General features: G+C 39.1%; 3 protein-coding genes across 4 annotated transcripts; 1 reads left to right on the forward strand and 2 right to left on the reverse strand.

Moving 5' to 3' along the window:
* Positions 1 to 4629, forward strand: LOC109727792. The gene is made up of 7 exons (XM_020257970.1): positions 1 to 393; positions 1386 to 1485; positions 2994 to 3089; positions 3160 to 3212; positions 3463 to 3511; positions 3622 to 3669; positions 4229 to 4629. Exons 1-7 carry the CDS (start codon positions 374 to 376, stop codon positions 4322 to 4324), a joined length of 462 nt encoding a protein of 153 aa, XP_020113559.1. The 5' UTR covers positions 1 to 373; the 3' UTR covers positions 4325 to 4629.
* Positions 5790 to 10287, reverse strand: LOC109728127 (dihydrolipoyl dehydrogenase 2, mitochondrial). Its single transcript, XM_020258454.1, is given in 3 exon segments — positions 5790 to 6627; positions 6630 to 7101; positions 9928 to 10287. Coding segments are annotated over 3 exon segments (1311 nt in total). The 5' UTR covers positions 10186 to 10287; the 3' UTR covers positions 5790 to 6046.
* On the reverse strand, positions 11146 to 15554 carry LOC109728160 (hydroxyproline O-galactosyltransferase GALT3). 2 transcript variants are annotated; one of them, XM_020258510.1, is made up of 7 exons: positions 14721 to 15547; positions 14385 to 14614; positions 13535 to 13813; positions 13260 to 13388; positions 12568 to 12744; positions 12374 to 12481; positions 11146 to 11683 (listed from the first exon to the last, which is right to left on the reverse strand). In XM_020258510.1, the coding sequence occupies exons 1-7, from the start codon at positions 15397 to 15399 to the stop codon at positions 11477 to 11479; spliced, it is 1809 nt and encodes a 602-aa protein (XP_020114099.1). In that variant the 5' UTR covers positions 15400 to 15547; the 3' UTR covers positions 11146 to 11476. The 2 variants fall into 2 exon arrangements, with proteins under 2 accessions (XP_020114099.1, XP_020114100.1); XM_020258511.1 differs by lacking the exons at positions 12374 to 12481; positions 12568 to 12744 and having other exon boundaries at positions 14721 to 15554.

The following is a 17155-nucleotide window of genomic DNA, read 5'->3' on the forward strand; positions in this document are numbered from 1 at the left end:
TCTCACGGGCGTGGTGACCCGATTCGATCGGACTCATGGCGGAGAGAAGAAGCTCCGCTCCGTCTCCGTGTGGGATTTGTTCCCTTTGCATCGACAGCGAGAGAGAGATTGTTTGAGAGAGAGAGAGAGAGAGAGAGAGAGAGAGAGAGAGAGAGAGAGCCATGTCCACATCTGCGTGTGTGTTGCGGTGGAGCTCCCAAGCCCACTTGAGAAGAGCGGAGAAAGGGGGAGGAGCCTCCTCCGCCGCCGCCGCCGCCGCCGCTCACCGCCCCCAAAAACCCGCCCTTTTCTTCGCCGGAGAACCGCAAACGAGGCGCTTCCCCAAGAAGCTGCTGTTCCCAAGTCGCAACCGATTCGACCATTCACCACTGTTATGCAGTGGCAGGAATGCAGGTACGTTTCCTTACATTTCAAACATTTTGATTTGATTTGATTCGATTGGTTATGGATATATTGCATCACTAGTCCCCGAACTATAGCCGAGTTTCACTTTGGTTCTTGAAACTTGTTGTGTAAAAATTACTTTTTTTTGTTGATCGTGATGTAACTGTAGTTATCTCATTTTGTTTATTTATTTTAGAAAAAACTTTAAATATCATTCATATGAATTCGCTCTTTCTCATTTTAGTATTACGTAATTTAAAGTGTATTACTTTTATATTCCATGTGTTTTTTTTTTTTATCTATTCTACTATTTTTTTTTTTTTTCTGTTAAATCAGTGACAAAGTTAAAAGCAAAGGATAATCGGTATAAGCAGTATTTTCCCTTCTTTATGTTCTTTTTGTTTCATGCGATGCTAAAATGGGGGAACCATGACACGTAAATGTATGTTAGATTTAATGGAAGTTTCACGACCAAAGCCATTTTGTGAGAAATTTTTCAAAAGTAGAAAATTTGAGACTCAAATTTTAGTTTACTTTTACCTTTTTGGTAAGTAAGTATTATGTCAACCTTGTGCTATGCAATTTATCACTCAGTGAAATGCTTTGGAATGAGGATAGTGGCTAACCCATGAGGAAATTGATGTCTCACATTCTATAGAGCTACTAAATCTGCTATTTTGACTTAAAAAATTGTAGGCATTTGATCGAAGTAATTAGTTTATGATACAGAGACCGTGTATCTATCGAAAAATTCTAGAATGTCCCGGGTAAATTGGTGACTTGGCGTCACAAACCAATCAAATATCTCCTTTTAGAGATATATGCCCATCATGATTATAAAAAAATATTTTTATTGTACTTTTGTTTGAAAAGAAGAAATGTGATTGGCTTGTTATTGATGATGTGGTTCGAGCACGACAGTGTAGAATTTCGTGTATCTATCGTGGAGAAACTGTTGCTGTTTGATGACTGAACATGTTACTGTCATACTATGTATGCAGCTCGCAGATTGAGGTCGGCGTTCCGTGTTCAGTAGCATATCAGTGTTATTCAGATCGGGAGACCATTCCTCAATGGATGCCATTTATCTCGTCCGTTAAGGTATAATACAAAGCCGAAATCACTTGATTCTTTTAGATACATATCTATTTCTCCGATAAATTTATAGAAAGAAAAGACATCTGTGTTGGCTTAAATGGGCCAGCATCCTGTTTTGTGGCGGGAGGCTGTGTTGGGCCGAGTAATATTCGAAATGGCGTGAGGCTAGGTGAGCTGAGTTATATTCGAAGTGGCGTGAGGCTGGATGGGCAGAGTCACAATTGAGACTCGTGGACGCCGTATCTGTACGCTTTAAGTGAATTGGATGCGTATTTCTAATAGCTCGAGCTTTTGAGATTAATGGTTTGCGCCAACGATCCGACAATATGGATGTGATATAGCTATTTCCATAACAACAACATGGTAGGAGATGAAAAAATTTAATATACAAAACTCACACCTTCGGAACACGCGAATCCTGAAAGTTGTTGCAAATGTTATGTAGTGTTAATCTTAAATTGTACACGAAGTTTAAGTTCGCTTGGAAAATGTAGCATCCGATCGGTTGCATGATGTTTTTGAAGTTTCTTGTGTAGTAAAAAAAATTGCGTATTAGCTGACATTAGGATGACATTTGGCATCCTAATCAGCTGATGTTGGACAATGTGGACTTGGCTAGGATAATACATAACTTGCTGTTACTTGTTTTCGATATTTGTTCGTAGTAGGACTTAATTGTGGACTATGATAAAAGTTTTAGTTAATGGAAGAAAGAGATTTTTTCAAATTACAATTACTTTTATTCACCTAAACAAGGAGGGATTCGTAATTAAATTAACTTCTCTAGATTTGAAAAACGTAAAAGGAGTTATTGTTAGTAGATGTAATGGAATGGTACTTCTGTAGGAAGTAGCTGAGAAATGCCAGAAAAGTGAAGTTTCCATTGGGGTGACATAATGTTGTTCCGCTTCGCTTCTGGAACAAGTCTTGTGGAGAAAACAGAAGCTGGTCATTGTCCAAAAAAAAAATGTGTAGAGCTTCTACTGTGGCAAGAAGTTAAAATGAGTTCCTCGACCCAAGCAGCAGTTTTAATTTGAAACTTATGTTCTAGCTGCAGAAGAAGTTGTTGGCGGGGAGGGCCTGTTAGTGCTTTCTCTTATAGCTTTACTTAATTAGCATTTCTGTAGAAGTTCCAGCCAGGCCCAACAAGCCCTTATTTATGATGTCCGGTTTATATCAAAAGGATTGCGACTCTGAAGAGAAATTTGAAATGTTCAAAAGCACTTTGATCGGTAAAAACCATTACTAACACATTAATTCTTTTGAAGCCAAAGAATGCTTAGTGCATTAAAAATGAACTCACTCTCGAATAGTTATTTTCAGAAGCCTTCCATCACTTTGCAATTAGGGAATTAAAGTAAGTGATAGTAACAGTATTCGAATCTCTTATGCAGATGAAAAAAATACTGTTACAGTATATTGTCGTTCTTTGTTTTGGTCGCAACCTTTCTTTAAAGAAAATTTGAAAAAGAATCTTTGGTGATACTAATTTATGTACAAGCTGTTAACAGATTTTACAAGACAAGCCAGACCTATCTCGCTGGTCTTTGAAGTACGAGGTGTTTGGTCGAAATGTTGAGTTCTCTTGGCTTGCCAGAAACATGCAGGTGAGTGTTCTAAAGATCAATCTTAAGTTTGATATATCTCTTAATTAACAGCAGTTTCTTTGATTAACAGCCCATTCCTAATCAGAAAATTCATTGGCGATCTCTAGAAGGACTTCCTAATAGGTAAAAGGAACTTCGGGCATTTCATTTAGATCCACTCGCATTTTTACGTACCTTCTGCGAGATCCAGTTTTACTACTTCCTAAATATCCCTCCTAACATAGAATTCTCCGAAAACTGGAGTCTTGCAGTATTTGGTAAATATCGTAGATTGCAATGAACTAATTTTGTTGTGATGTTAGGAATTCTGCTATCTACTGCCGATCCATGTTAATATAATAGTCTAAAGTTAGCCAACCTTGTGTGTCTGCAGAGGTGCTGTCAGATTTTTCCCGACAGGCCCATCATCGTGTAGAATCCAAGTGAGTTTTGCGACATACTTGTTTTGTTTTGCTCTTAGCTTTCTCATATCTGTTTTTTTTTATGTAAATATAGTTGAGCTAATTGATAATCCCATTCCACTGAGTTGCAGTTGACAGTCTCATATGAAATCCCCGAAATCTTGGCGCCGGTTGCATCGGTAAGTAAGCAAGCACCTTTTCAGGTCTCTGAAAAGTATGGTCTGAGTAGAGCTGTTTGAAGAATGATGATATATTTTCCATCAAAATCTTCTGTAACAACTTCATGTTGTAGCTGAAGCAGAAGTTTGAAATTAGAGCTTTTGCTTTGGGGCAAAGGCTTAGTTTGGAAATGTTTTCTCCGGACGCAAATGCTTTGAGGCTTAGTTTGGAAATGTTCGCAACTTCGATGCTAAATTACGGCAGAAAGCTTCCCTAGTGGACGTGCTAAGAACACCATTCCATGACTTTCGAGGATTGGAGATCCAAACTGCTTTCGGATATTTTGGGAGTTTTACAGCAATAGAGCTTATGTATTTGGGGAAACACAATCGCAAACTAGACCTCAACTCGTTTTAGCTTTCCGCTGCAGCAAATGCTCATTTCAGCTTCGTGTTATTCTCGGACTGGAGAAACAGTTCGAGAAGCCTAGCCAGACATTCACTTTTAGTGCTGTTATCTGCATGCTTTCTTGAAGTTTTAAAAAAGTCTGTGGTTTTTTTCTTCTTCTTTTTTTTCCAGGCATTGAAACCCTTCCTCGAAGGACTGCTTACAAACGGCTTGGAGCGGTTTGCGACCTTTGCGAGGGACTATGAAAGAAAGATCCCGCAGCGGTAAGCTTCGACTTCGAGTGTTGTCTTCATAAGGATTATGATATCTCGGCAATCACATTGTTTGTCTTGATTCAACCAAGGTAAGGGAAAAAGAAACAAAAAGAAAAGGAGAGAAAACAAGCTCGTCCTGTAAAAGAAAATGAGACATTGTAAACTTTTCAAACATTCTCATTTGATGTATTATAAGTTGTTCATTCCTTAAATGATTGATTATAATACGTTGCGATAATTAATCAAGTTGTTTCCTACTCAGTATTGAACAATTCATGTAAGAAGCAAACTCAATGAAATTGGTTTTATGTTTTAGTCTTCTTTCTGAAAATTTACTCCAATGTTCTTAATATGATCTTCTCAGAACTCGCATTTTATTATGAATGCCATGTTAAAATTGTATTTATATTTGTTAAAATATTAAATTTTATTGAATAAAATATAGTTACATGAAATTTGAACAGGAGAGTGAACCTTTAATTGTATCGTGTGTCTTATTCATGTTAATTTTAGTTTATATTTATATATACATGCATATTAGTGTATATTATTGTCAGAATAATATTTAAATACAAATTCAACTCATCTCTAAATCTTAATTCGTTTTAAGCAAGATACGGTAATGAAAATTTTCAGATCCGCATCCGAAGAAAAATATGGTTGTTGATATGGTTTTATCAAAATTTCAATATCCGACCGTTTTCACCCCTAATTAAATCCCTTTATTATTTTGAGATCCTTTCAAATGGTGAAATTTCTAGCATGTTTATTACACACAAAGTCACAAACAGATTCCCTGATTATATTTTAGTTGGAGAGAATAGCATTCACTTTTTTGGAACTATTAACTTCTGCAGTAGTTGCAGCTTCTGACAATTTGGGGAAATGCTGCTGCTTCCTTTTTTCAAAGCTAAAACTAAAATTGTATAGCCCAAAAATAGTAGCTAGAATTGCAAGCTTCAAATTCTCCTATAAACCTTCTAATAGCAGTATTTGTACAGCACAGTATTAAACAACACTATATTTTACAGCAGACCCAAAAACGGGCCTCGAAAAGCACGAATCTCTCTTTTAACCACTTTTGCTGCGACGAAAAGTTCAAACAAGATTATCAAATTTTGTCAAACAAGATCATCAACCTCTCTTTGGGCCTCGAAAAGCACGAATCTCTCTTTTAACCACTTTTGCTGCGACGAAAAGTTCAAACAAGATTATCGAATTTTGTCAAACAAGATTATTGAACCTCTCTTTTAACCACTTTTGCTGTGACGAAAAGTTCATACAAGATTATCAGACATTCAAACAAGATTATCGGACGTAGAAACTCCAATTTAATTTAAAGCTTCTATTTCTGCTGCTGCACGAAGCTGCCTTGTGTAGAAGCTCCAATTGATCTAAGAAAACAAGTACGAATCTACAACAGCACACCGAAGAGTTCATTAAAATTCACATCAAAATCTTGAAAAATTTTGAGCAAATTTATACAAGAAAAGGCGCCACACGAATGTGCTCTAAATAGTTTATTCCCGAAGCTGCTTTTGTTGCATCGTAACACGCAGAGGTGTAAATAAAACGCAAATAATAATACGAGCAAATACTCATGCGTCATATCGTCAATCCACAACTACTTGAAACAATAACAACAAAAGGTGAGAGAAATCAGAGAGTTTTACTGTTTTTAACAGATACAAAAATTATTCCAAAAATATGAAAACAAGAGTTCAAAACGACCTTTTTATATATGGATCGGCTTGTCGTAGGTCGCCATCGCGGCCTCCTTCACGGCCTCGCTCATGGTCGGGTGCGCGTGGCACGTGCGCGCGATATCCTCGCTAGAAGCCCCGTACTGCAGCGCTAGAACCGCCTCGTGAATAAGCTCTCCCGCATTCGGTGCCATTATATGCACTCCTAGTATCTTATCCGTCTCCTTCTCCGCCACTATCTTAACCAACCCTTCCGCATCGTCTATTGCCTTTGCACGGCTATTTGCCATGAACGGAAACTTCCCGACCCGGTAGCTAACCCCCAGCGCCTTCACCTGCTCCTCCGTCTTTCCAACGGAAGCCACTTCGGGGTGCGTGTACACAACACCCGGAACCATATCGTAATCAACGTGGCCTTCTTTACCCGCAATGAACTCGACGCACGCGACGCCGTCCTCTTCTGCTTTGTGTGCGAGCATGGGTCCCGGAATCACATCCCCGATGGCATACACGCCCTTCACGTTAGTCATAAAGTGATGATCGACCAGGATCCTTCCTGCCTTGTCAGTTTCGACACCGATGGCGTCTAACCCTAGACCGGCGGTGTACGGACGATGTCTGGGGCAAACTCGACTACAGTCACTTCCGAACCAAGCCGGCCCCAGACCGAGCCCATTTCTAAACCGATGTACCCGGCTCCGATGACAACCAACTTCTTTGGGACTTCAGATAAAGCTAAAGCACCGGTTGACGAAACAATCTTTTTCTCATCAATAGTGATTCCAGGAAGGGGCTTGACGTCAGAACCAGTGGCAATAATGACGTTTTTGGCCTTGACGATGGTGTTGCCACCGTCGAGTGTGTCTACAGAAACTTCCGAAGGGGAGAGGAACTTTCCGGAACCTTTGACATAGTTGACCTTGTTCTTCTTGAACAGGCCTTCTATGCCGCGAGTGAGGCCAGATACTGCTTTGTCCTTCTGGGCCATCATGGCGGGCAGGTCGATCTCGAGCTGGGAGAACTTGACGCCATGGCTTGGGAAGGCATGCTTGGCTTCATGGTACATGTGAGAGGAATGAAGGAGAGCCTAGAAATCATGGAAATGGAGAAGCAACAGGCATGATCAAGAGAGCAATTACATATGAAACAAAAAATGTGATGCAATACATATTAAAGAACACAAAACATAGACAAATGAATTCCATTACTAATACATTACAACGATTATAATATGAAAAAGAATGTAAATAAAAAATAGGAATTCGTCAAGATGATAAAAACAACTGAAATTCTGTAAGCTGACTCCGATTTCAAATAGCCGACCAAGCTTGCATGGATATACAGTCTCAGAACCAGTAAAGATTCAACGATAAAGAATCCCAGTATGTTTCAGCAATTAAATAAGAGAAAATCAAAAGAAAGACTTCAGGAAAATTCATTATAGCACTGCTTTTACACTAGGAGGACCCTGCTTGGCAAATCCAGTGATACCACTAATATGTGTCTTGAATTGATATACATTTCACTACAACTGATAGCCTCTTGATAACAATTTCTAATGCTTGTAACTGGTTGACGTGCCTAGAGAAGACTCTACGGACTTCTCTAGTGTATTGGTCAGCCTTCCATATAGTGATGGACGTCTTTGGTGGGAAAACATGATTGTAATTGTGAAATGGGAATGGAGCAAATTGATAGCACTTGATTAGCAGCAGAAATACTTGCCTCCTTAAGAGCCCATAGATGGTAGACGAAATTAATGATTGTTCATCTTAAGCATTTGGTGGCTTTTCTTTTTGCCCAATAAACTACACAACAAGTCCTCACAGGAGGATTTGGATATCACAACTGAGAAATTCATAACTAGCTGTGGTAGTGTTGCAATATCTAATTATGAGGCTACATCATCAATAAATTTCCTGCATCCTCAAATCTGCTCAATCTTCTTCTTGGTCTTCTTCTCCATTACTCGTATACTTTCTTTATTCCCTAGCTGTGGTAGTGTGTGTTGCAATATCTAATTATGAGGTTACATCATCAATAAATTTCCTGCATCCTCAAATCCGCTCAATCTTCTTGTTGGTCTTCTTCTCCATTACTCGTATACTTTCTTTATTCCCTTCTCATTATGCTTTCTTGAGGGAAGTTTGTGCAGTTTTCTGCGGAAGTAATTGGAAAAAATAACATCTTGAAAGCAAAATCATACAGAACTTACTTGAACTATCAACCATTTTGAATTGACTAACAGACCCTTCAAAATTTTGATTTCGCTACCCAACCTTCGAATTTTTTTTATTTGAATCAGTTAACGATAGCTTGACTTCAAAATTTAAGCTAGTTATTTACTTTAATGAATTTATAGTTGCGAGAATTGCATGAAGTATACTAACTAAATCTCTAAAGATAAACGATGCATTCAAATTTTAAAGTCAAAATGCCGTTGACTGACGCAAATCAAACAAAATCAAAATTTTGAAAGGTTCGGTACTCGATTCAAAATGGTCAATAGTTCAAGTAAGTTCTGTACATTTTTACCTATCTTGAATTGGCGAGTTCGACCACTAAACCCTGGTTTTAAAAGGTGCACTCCTTTGCAACACTACTATGTAAGGGTCTCAGACAATTTGATACTAAAAGCTGCAACTGCCTGCTGCTGATCTTATAATAAAATCGACAAATTCGTGTCAATGTGAATGCACTATTGAATGGTTTAAGATGCATTTCCTTCCCTCCTCTCCGCAAAGTCACTATGCCTTTCTCTACAAATATTCAACAGTAAATGTGTAAGAAAGCCGCCTCAACTATAGGACATTTTATAATAGACCCCTCAACTTTTTCTTTATCACATCCCCTCAATTTTTAGACATTTTGATTTCAGATCTTTCGATGTAGTATTCCTGGGATTATTTGGATGCTACATATAAGAAAAGGAGAAGAAAAAGAAAGGAGCAATTCTGATAGAATCAACAGCTACGCTCGCTATCAGCCGTAAACTGTTAATGGAGCTGGTAGTTCTATCAGCCGAAAAGCAAGCAGGCCCTTTATCCTTAACTAACAAAGAAAAACCCATTATCGATTTTTTTACCATAGTTCGAAAACACCGACGTTGAAACAACTATTCTCATATCTCATATTGTAATTCAAGTCCAAAAACTTCATAAAATTGAAATGTTTTCATTTACTCAGTAACAGGCATGGAGCAATGTATACTACACCCTTCCTCCTCCTACACTTCATCAAATTGGAGTATTTTCATTTACCCAATAAAAGGCATGAAGAGATGATGTATACTACACCCTTCCTCCTTGCAGTTGGAAAGCTAAACTAATCCACTATAATGATAGGGAAATCGAAAACTTTGGTACAAGAGTAGTTACAAAAGAATAAAACTAAGAAGAAAAAAGGGCTCTTTACGATCCGCATAGCAAGAGATCTCCAAGGAGATCATACTAAGCAACCGAATCAAGCACCATAGTGTCGACTAATCGAATCGAGACATCCAATAACCCTAATTCCCAAATCGCGAAAACCCTCTCAGTATCTCATCTACAGCATCCGAACACAACTCACAGATCAAAAATGAATATCCTAACACACAAAATTCCGACGCAACCTCATCCAATCCATTCCCCACGTAAACACAACCACTCCAAACAACTCTTAGATAAAAAATGCACAACCTATCGCACAAAATTCCCACACAAGCTCATCCAATCCATTCCCCACAGAAACACATCCAGATCAGAAACCCTGCCATTCACAGCATCTCAAAACAACTCTTCGATCAAAAGTGCACAACCTAACGCGGAAAATTCCCACACAAGCTCATCCAATCCATCCACCCACAGAGACACGATCAAATCAGAAACCCTAGAGATCGAACCGAATCAGGAAAACTCAAAGGGGTTCTTACCTTGGAGGGGATGCATCCGACGTTGAGGCACGTGCCCCCGAGGGCTCCGCGCTTCTCGATGCACGTCGTCTTGAGCCCCAGCTGCGCCGCCTTGATCGCCGCCACGTACCCCCCCGGCCCCCCGCCGATCACCACCACGTCGTTCTCCTCCGCCGCCGCCGCCGCGAAGCTCCGGCACGCGCCGCCGCTCCTCCCCGCCGCCGCCGCAGGGCGGAGGAGGTCTCCGGCCCTCCGCCGCGCAAGACTCGCCATCGCCATCGCTTCCCCTTCTTCTTCTCCTCCTCCTCCTCTTTTGCTTCCTCTTTTTTGTTTTCTTTTTTCTTTTTTTTTTTTCCTTTTTTCTCGATCGATTGAGAGAGAAGAGTTTTTCTTTTTGTCAAGTATAATCGGCGTTGGTGGGGGGAGGTGGGGAGAGGAGTAAAATTACGAAAATGCCACTGAGAGTGGCTCGACCGTTGGATGGGTCTTAGAGACACGTGGAGAGGGCCATATCATCCGTCCGATTCGACGTAATCCTGGCCGTCTGATGGAGATGATAAAACCACGCTTATTCTTAAATCGTACGCCTCCTTCCTCGTCGAAGAGGATAAAAGGGAGTACGGCGAGAAGAAAAAATGGGGGTGAATTTAGACGTGCGCCGCATATAAGGATGTGGGGTTTATGGACCATCGATTCAAAAGAAAATAGTCCTCACAAAGGCAACCTCTTCAACTTGGTTTTTTTTTTTTTTATAATTTTTTATTCTTTTGTGTAGATGTGAAAACATAATTTTGGAAATTTGGATATCACTAACAATGCCTATCTCAAGTTTTTGTAGATATTTGCATCCTTTTGACTTTATTTTTGGACTTCAAATAATCAGACATGATTTTATTTTTGGACTTCAAATAATCAGATATGTGACACTTTGATTTGCAAAATTTAATTTATTATAATATACTTCTACAATCTAATTTAATCAATTTAATGATAGTGTTTCGCTGATGTGGCAACAATGTGACTATGTGACTGATTCCAGTTAAAATATTACAATTGATTAAAGTTTGAGCATAGTTTATGCACCAAAAGTGTAATTTAACTATAATCAATGTTAGAGGGGTTTATTTGATTAGAGCTGCTTAAATACCACTAAATGAAGTGGTTCTCAAACAAAATTATGTGTATCATCATAAATGAAGTGAACCAGAAACAAAATTAATATGAGATCAGTCCTAAACATTCCATAAGATGATCTCAATCCAATTTCTGATTCCAATTTTCATCAAAGATTACAGAAAAAATAACAACACATTGGAAAGTTTTGAGCACAATAAATGCAGGTGATATGGAATCAAAGATACTGATGATACAGAACCAACAAGAGCCTCTATAAACACTAAACTATTATGTTACAATTAAAGTTACAACAACAAGCTTCTCTCTCTAAAGAGAGAAAAAAAAGAAGAGGAAAAGAACAAGGAAAGAGAGTTGGCAACAACATATCAGCGCTGCGATCCTGTCTGTGGAGGTCTTTTGAGATTTTCCGGTGGTGGCGCTTGCCCTGTAACTTCTATTCACAGCATATCGGTTCGTGTTCTCTGTGTAGCTTCTCCCAGAGACATAAAAGTAGCCTTGGACTCTGATAGTGGGCGAGGATATAATCGGGTTCGCATCCAGCATTGTGGAAACGGTCGTCGTTAATGTAGTTCACCTCTTCGCCGCTATCCTTGTACTCTTGAATCCAAATTCCCATCGCCACATCTTCGAGTTTGAACAACTGAGATATAAATTTATCACAAAGAGTGGCAGCAATCATGTGCTTCATATCATTAGTTAATAAGCTCGAAACTCATGCGAACAACATACATGGCTTGATGAATTACCAAGTTGACACTCAATGAAGATAATATGAAACTCACAACGGGAGTATGGACTCAAGTGAAGCTTCTGCACAAGTTATGTTTCAATAGAGCTGCTTGAAAAATCACTAACAGCTTTTAGATAAATCCCCCCACCATGCATAAGCAGAATCAGAAGTTTCAAATTTAGAACTTCTACTTTTGAGGCCTAGAAGACGAATACAACTCTTCATAGCAGCAGAAGCCACAGATTTTAATTTGCCAAATAAGTTGATGGCTAGCGGAATACAAAAGTTGCTCAGAAGCTAACTCTAATAGCTGATATTTTACTTCAACTAAAAAATTCTTATTGAATAACTATGGAGGATTATATTATAAACAAATATATTAGGGAGACTTGTAGTTTTGCCCCAGAGGAAGCCAAAAAGAGGTAGGAAAGAGACAGGAAAAAGAACAAAGAAGATACAGACATCAAAATGAATGGACCTAGATATTTGGGTTGCTGTCAACGCACGGATACTAAAGATTGACATGCCAAGCGAATAAGCACCCACAGCAACCACCAATATATGCAACAGATGGAATAAGCATCAGTAATCAAGTCTTACTTGGAGCGTTCGTTCTTGGTGACCCTGAACGATAAACTTGGCAATATCTCTAGAGATAATGTAGCCGGGACCATGAGCCCAAGGTGGATAAGACTCGCTTGGCCATTCCTGCATAATGAATTTTTCCCCCTTACTTTTTAGAGAAAAGTTGCATATGGGTCTTCATGTGAGAATTTTAATAGAGGTAGATATACCTCGGGACTAATAAACCATTTGCTATCCTCATCTCTATGTGGTGATGACTGAAACGAAATGAGACCATACAAGAGCCCATGCGGATCACTTTTTTTGAGAATAGAGACAACTTCGTCGATCCTGACAAAAGCATCATCATCTGTTTTCATGATGTATTTTGCAGGAAGAATTCTGGTCTGCAATATTAAGGTAAAAAAAGGAGAGGATATTATTACGCTCTAATCACTTTCGTAAATTTACTCAAAATCCTCCAAGGTATATTTTGTCTTAAAATAACTAAATTTGAGATGCTAATCCGCGAGATGATGCCGGTGAAAATATGCATACTTGCAAATTTGAAGAGACATTACAGTGCTTAATGTAAATGAGGATCAAACTTGTTCTATATCATTAACTAAATAGACCTAACGAAAAAAAGGGTTTGCATGTGACCATTTCTTTATAACTCAAGAGCTATATAACTGAGATATTACCAAAGGCATAATAAGCATAACTCCATACAGAATTTGCCTGAATTAGCAGTACCCCATTTTCGTAATGAATTGGCATGAGCTTCAATCTATTTAGATGCTTAATTGAAATGACTAAACGAGACTTAAACTAGCGGTCTACTATAAACTTGTATATAAGAAAGATATGCATTACGAAGGGAAAGAAGCAAAATCTTCCACATCAACAGAAGGAAGCATACCCCAAGTATGCAAACAGCAACTGTCTTTAACGTGATCAAGCTATAATAGTCAACAAAAGGCATAAGCTGGATATCACCATATATCTGAGCTTCTTGCCATAGTTCCAGATTGACCTGTTTATTCTTATGCTGCATATTGTAAACAAAATAAGAAAGGTACATTACTGATAATATACTTTAAAAAACTCAGAGATAATTAGTCGCATTAGATTGAAAATGCTGATGCTATGAAAGTTGAATTTCAAGCATAATTACCGTAAGCAATGGGTACTTACAAGACCAGTGAGAAATCTCACAGCAACATCTCCTGAGCGAATGGATTCATATTGCATCCAAGACCTCCTCAGAGCCATCCGCCGCTTAAAATTATTCCCAGTTGAGAAAACCCCAACCAGCAATAAGACCCTTCTCTTCGGCACCGGAGGAGCTTTTAGGAGCTCCACGTCACCAACTAAATCGAGATCTTCAGAAACCGGGAGGCCATTCGCCAGCACGGATAACAGATCCACATCACCAGCTACCCTCACTTCACTTACTGACCAGGGTTCGAGTCTCTAACGAATATCAGTCAGTTGGCAATTATACAAAAGCCCATTTGATCTAGCTTCTAATAAATGCTTTGAGCTGCAACCAACTTTAGAAGAATCAAGTTTGTTTGGCAAAGAGAAAAAATCTATAGCTTCAGCTGTGACAAGGAGCAGTAGTAAGCTTGTAAACTCTACAAGCAAAAGCTCCAATTCGGAGTTTCTGATGCTGAAGGGATTGTAAATGAACAAAGCTACTGCTTTTCTGAACAGCAGTACTCCAAACAGCACTCCATTGAACATCGTTGTCCCCTCTAGTCGGGCCAAACAGGTGCTAAGTGCCCACATGGCTTTGCTGCTAGAAACCAGATGTTTGGCAAATGAAAAGTCGAGCATTGCTCTACCAAGAGGTTAAATGAGTGTTTAGGCCCCAAAAGAGGAAGCTCTACTTTGAAGCTTCTACCATATTACAGTTGACGAGAATTTACATAAAAATCTTGTAGAGCTTATTTCAATAGCTCTACCCAAAGCATATTGCAGCATAAGTTCCAGCCTAGCCAAACAAGCCCTAACTATAACAAAAATATATCATAAGTCTCACCTCCCTATATGCAAATGACGTCTCGTGCCGCCCATTCACGGTCATATGGAACCCCTCCAACCCAGCCCACAACGTGGCGGTAAAAGGATGACCTTCCGCAAATGGAAAACTAACACTTAAATGAGCACTTCTCTTCAAACTCTTTCCGACATCATCGGATTGACTCCCATTTACATTCTCCGGACTCGCACTCTCACCAAATTGCTCAGTGCATCGAACAAGCCCATCAACTGCACTAATTCAATTCATGTCTATTTGAATTACTCCTAAAGAACTACAATTACAACTTTATCACAATATTTGTATCAAAATTATCTAACTCTGGAAAGATATTACCTTTAATGGTAGTGTTAGCAGAAGCCAAGGAATGAGCAGGGCATAGCTCCCATTCTCCCCATCCGTGCGCTTCTGTCCACGAATTCTGAGCAATGGCGGGATCATCTCCGGCGAAGGTCACATTGAAATGGAGCACTATAGGTGCATCCGAGCCGCCGCCGCCGAAACCAGATCCGACAAGCTCGATCTGAAACCTGCTAGTGGTGCCGTTTCCGGCAACCGGAACGCCAATCAATGTGATCGCCGAGTCCTCGACGAGGCCGCACGGGATCGCAAGAGAGCTGCTGTTTCCTGTAACGGAAAAGGGGCAACTCCTCTCCCTCGATTCGGCACTAGGGTTTGTTTGAGAGTTTAGGGCGGCGGCGAGCTCCAGGTACGCGGCGGCGCCCTCGCGGACGCCGTCGGCGGTGGCGGGGAGGGCGTCGGAGCGGGCGAGGAGGGGGCGCATGTGGCGCCACACCAGCTTTGATTGGTGACCTAATTGGGGCTCAACGGTCGAATTAGGGGGCGGGAACAGGTCGTCGAGCCCCGGGAGCGAGGAGAGGAGGTGGGCGGGGCGGCGGCGGCGGCTCCGGCGAGGAGTGGCGGTGGTGGAGGAGGAGAAGGGGAGGAGGGCGTAGCGGAGGGCGAGGAGAAGGGCGAGGGAGAGGATGAGGGTGCCCCCCGTCCATTTCTTCATCGCTGCTACAACGACATTGGTGGGGATCGGAGATCCGAGGCTAGGGTTTTGGGGTGCTCTCTAGGGTTTTACCTCTTTCGGGAACATTTTAGGGTTTTGGGTTTTGAGCGGAGCGAGATCTGAGGAGGAGGAGGAAGAAGAAGACGACGACGACGAAGGGAACGCCATGGACACGGGAAATTATTGCATGCACCGGGTGCATAAACACACCCATACACCGCACTTTCTTTTAGGGTAAATTGCACATTTGGTCCTCGAACTATGAGGCTGCTGATAATTTAGTCCTCAAACTTTAATTTGCTATAATTTTTTGTTCGAACTTTTAGAATTATTACAATAACGTACCACAATTCAATTAATTGACTAAACTTTAGCATATAATTAATATAAAAGTAATATGATATTTTAATTATTGATGCATCATCAATCACAGTATCACTATATCACCTCTTAAGTAGCAATATAATAATATTTAGCCAACAAAATTCAGTTATAGGACTTGATTGTAATATTTTTAAAATTAAAATAAAAGATTATACTGAATTAAAGTTTAAGGACCAAATTGTCATCAGCCTTATAGTTTGAGGACCAAACGTGCAATTTACCCTAAGCCATTCGATCTTATTAAAACTCAAATTTTATTATTTTTCGATATTTGTTTATTGCTTAAATGATTTCAAATTCATGTTATATTAACCATTAAAATTAGCTAATTTTTTAGACTACTTAAATACTAAATAAATAATGTCAAAAAAATTTGTAAAAATTGTAACCTAAAAATTTTAAATAGTTTAAATCAAGTGTAGCAGCACTAATCTTTGATTTGTATTTTCATGGTTAATGAGAGAAAATGATAAGTATTCTACTTTTGTTCTTCTTTATAAATTATATAATGCCCCTCTCTTAATTATTGACTTCTTAGGCTATTTGATGCTGAAATAATAATAATAATAATAATAATGAATTTTTAAAATATATTATTTTTTAAATATAAAAAATAGATATTAAATATGATATTCATCAAATTAATTTTAATTTTAGGGTTAATTACAAACAGCTCCCTGTAAACATAGCGGATTATAAATGTATCCTTATAAAGTTCAACTTTTTTATATTATTCCTAAAAAAGTTGTAACGTTTTTAAATATGCTCGTACCGTTAGAATCCGTTAGAAAAATTTAGTTAACCATAGATAAAATATTCAATCCTGATTAGTCAATGAGATAAATTGATATTTTTATCCCTTTTATATTATATCTCCTTCTCTCAGTCAAAACCGTAGTAATTGGAACTCTTTTTCTTCTTACTCTTGCTCTTGCTCTTGCTCTTGCTCTTCCTCTCTCTCTTTCATACTAGTTTCGAATCTGTAACTTAGAATTTCTTCATCCCCATTCATCTACAACACGTGTTGTTTCGCCTATGTCGAATGCGCGTTGCTTCCTTATTCAATTTTCTCTACGATTTTTTTTTTTTATTTTGCTCAAAAGAAAAAGTTTAAGAGAAAAGGAGTAAGAGAAGAGGTTGCAACAATGGTGGACAGAGTTGGATTTTAAAGAGGGAGAAGATAAAGAAAAAGATGACCATTAAAATTTTTTTGCGGGAATATCTCTACACAATTATAGCAGTTGGGGTTTTTGGAAGGATATATTTGTGATGAGAAGATTGACATTTCACTTATCTACTGTTAAGAAATAAATAATTTTATAATTGGTGCTGCTAAATCACCTCATGTTCAAAAAGAGCTAATGCTTATGTT

Source organism: Ananas comosus, linkage group 23, assembly GCF_001540865.1.
Source record: "Ananas comosus cultivar F153 linkage group 23, ASM154086v1, whole genome shotgun sequence".
Classification (NCBI taxonomy): Eukaryota; Viridiplantae; Streptophyta; class Magnoliopsida; order Poales; family Bromeliaceae; genus Ananas; species Ananas comosus.

What these genes read in the sequence shown, in the direction of transcription:
- LOC109727792 (XM_020257970.1), top strand. Translation starts at nt 374, where the DNA reads ATGCAGTGGCAGGAATGCAG. An exon ending in CATTTATCTCGTCCGTTAAG is followed by an intron (nt 1,486 to 2,993) that starts GTATAATACAAA and finishes AGCTGTTAACAG; the next exon opens with ATTTTACAAGACAAGCCAGA. An exon ending in CTAGAAGGACTTCCTAATAG is followed by an intron (nt 3,213 to 3,462) that starts GTAAAAGGAACT and finishes GTGTGTCTGCAG; the next exon opens with AGGTGCTGTCAGATTTTTCC.
- LOC109728160 (XM_020258510.1), bottom strand. Translation starts at nt 15,399, where the DNA reads ATGAAGAAATGGACGGGGGGCACCCTCATCCTCTCCCTCGCCCTTCTC. An exon ending in TGCTAACACTACCATTAAAG is followed by an intron (nt 14,615 to 14,720) that starts GTAATATCTTTC and finishes GAATTAGTGCAG; the next exon opens with TTGATGGGCTTGTTCGATGC. An exon ending in TGAGATTTCTCACTGGTCTT is followed by an intron (nt 13,389 to 13,534) that starts GTAAGTACCCAT and finishes TACAATATGCAG; the next exon opens with CATAAGAATAAACAGGTCAA.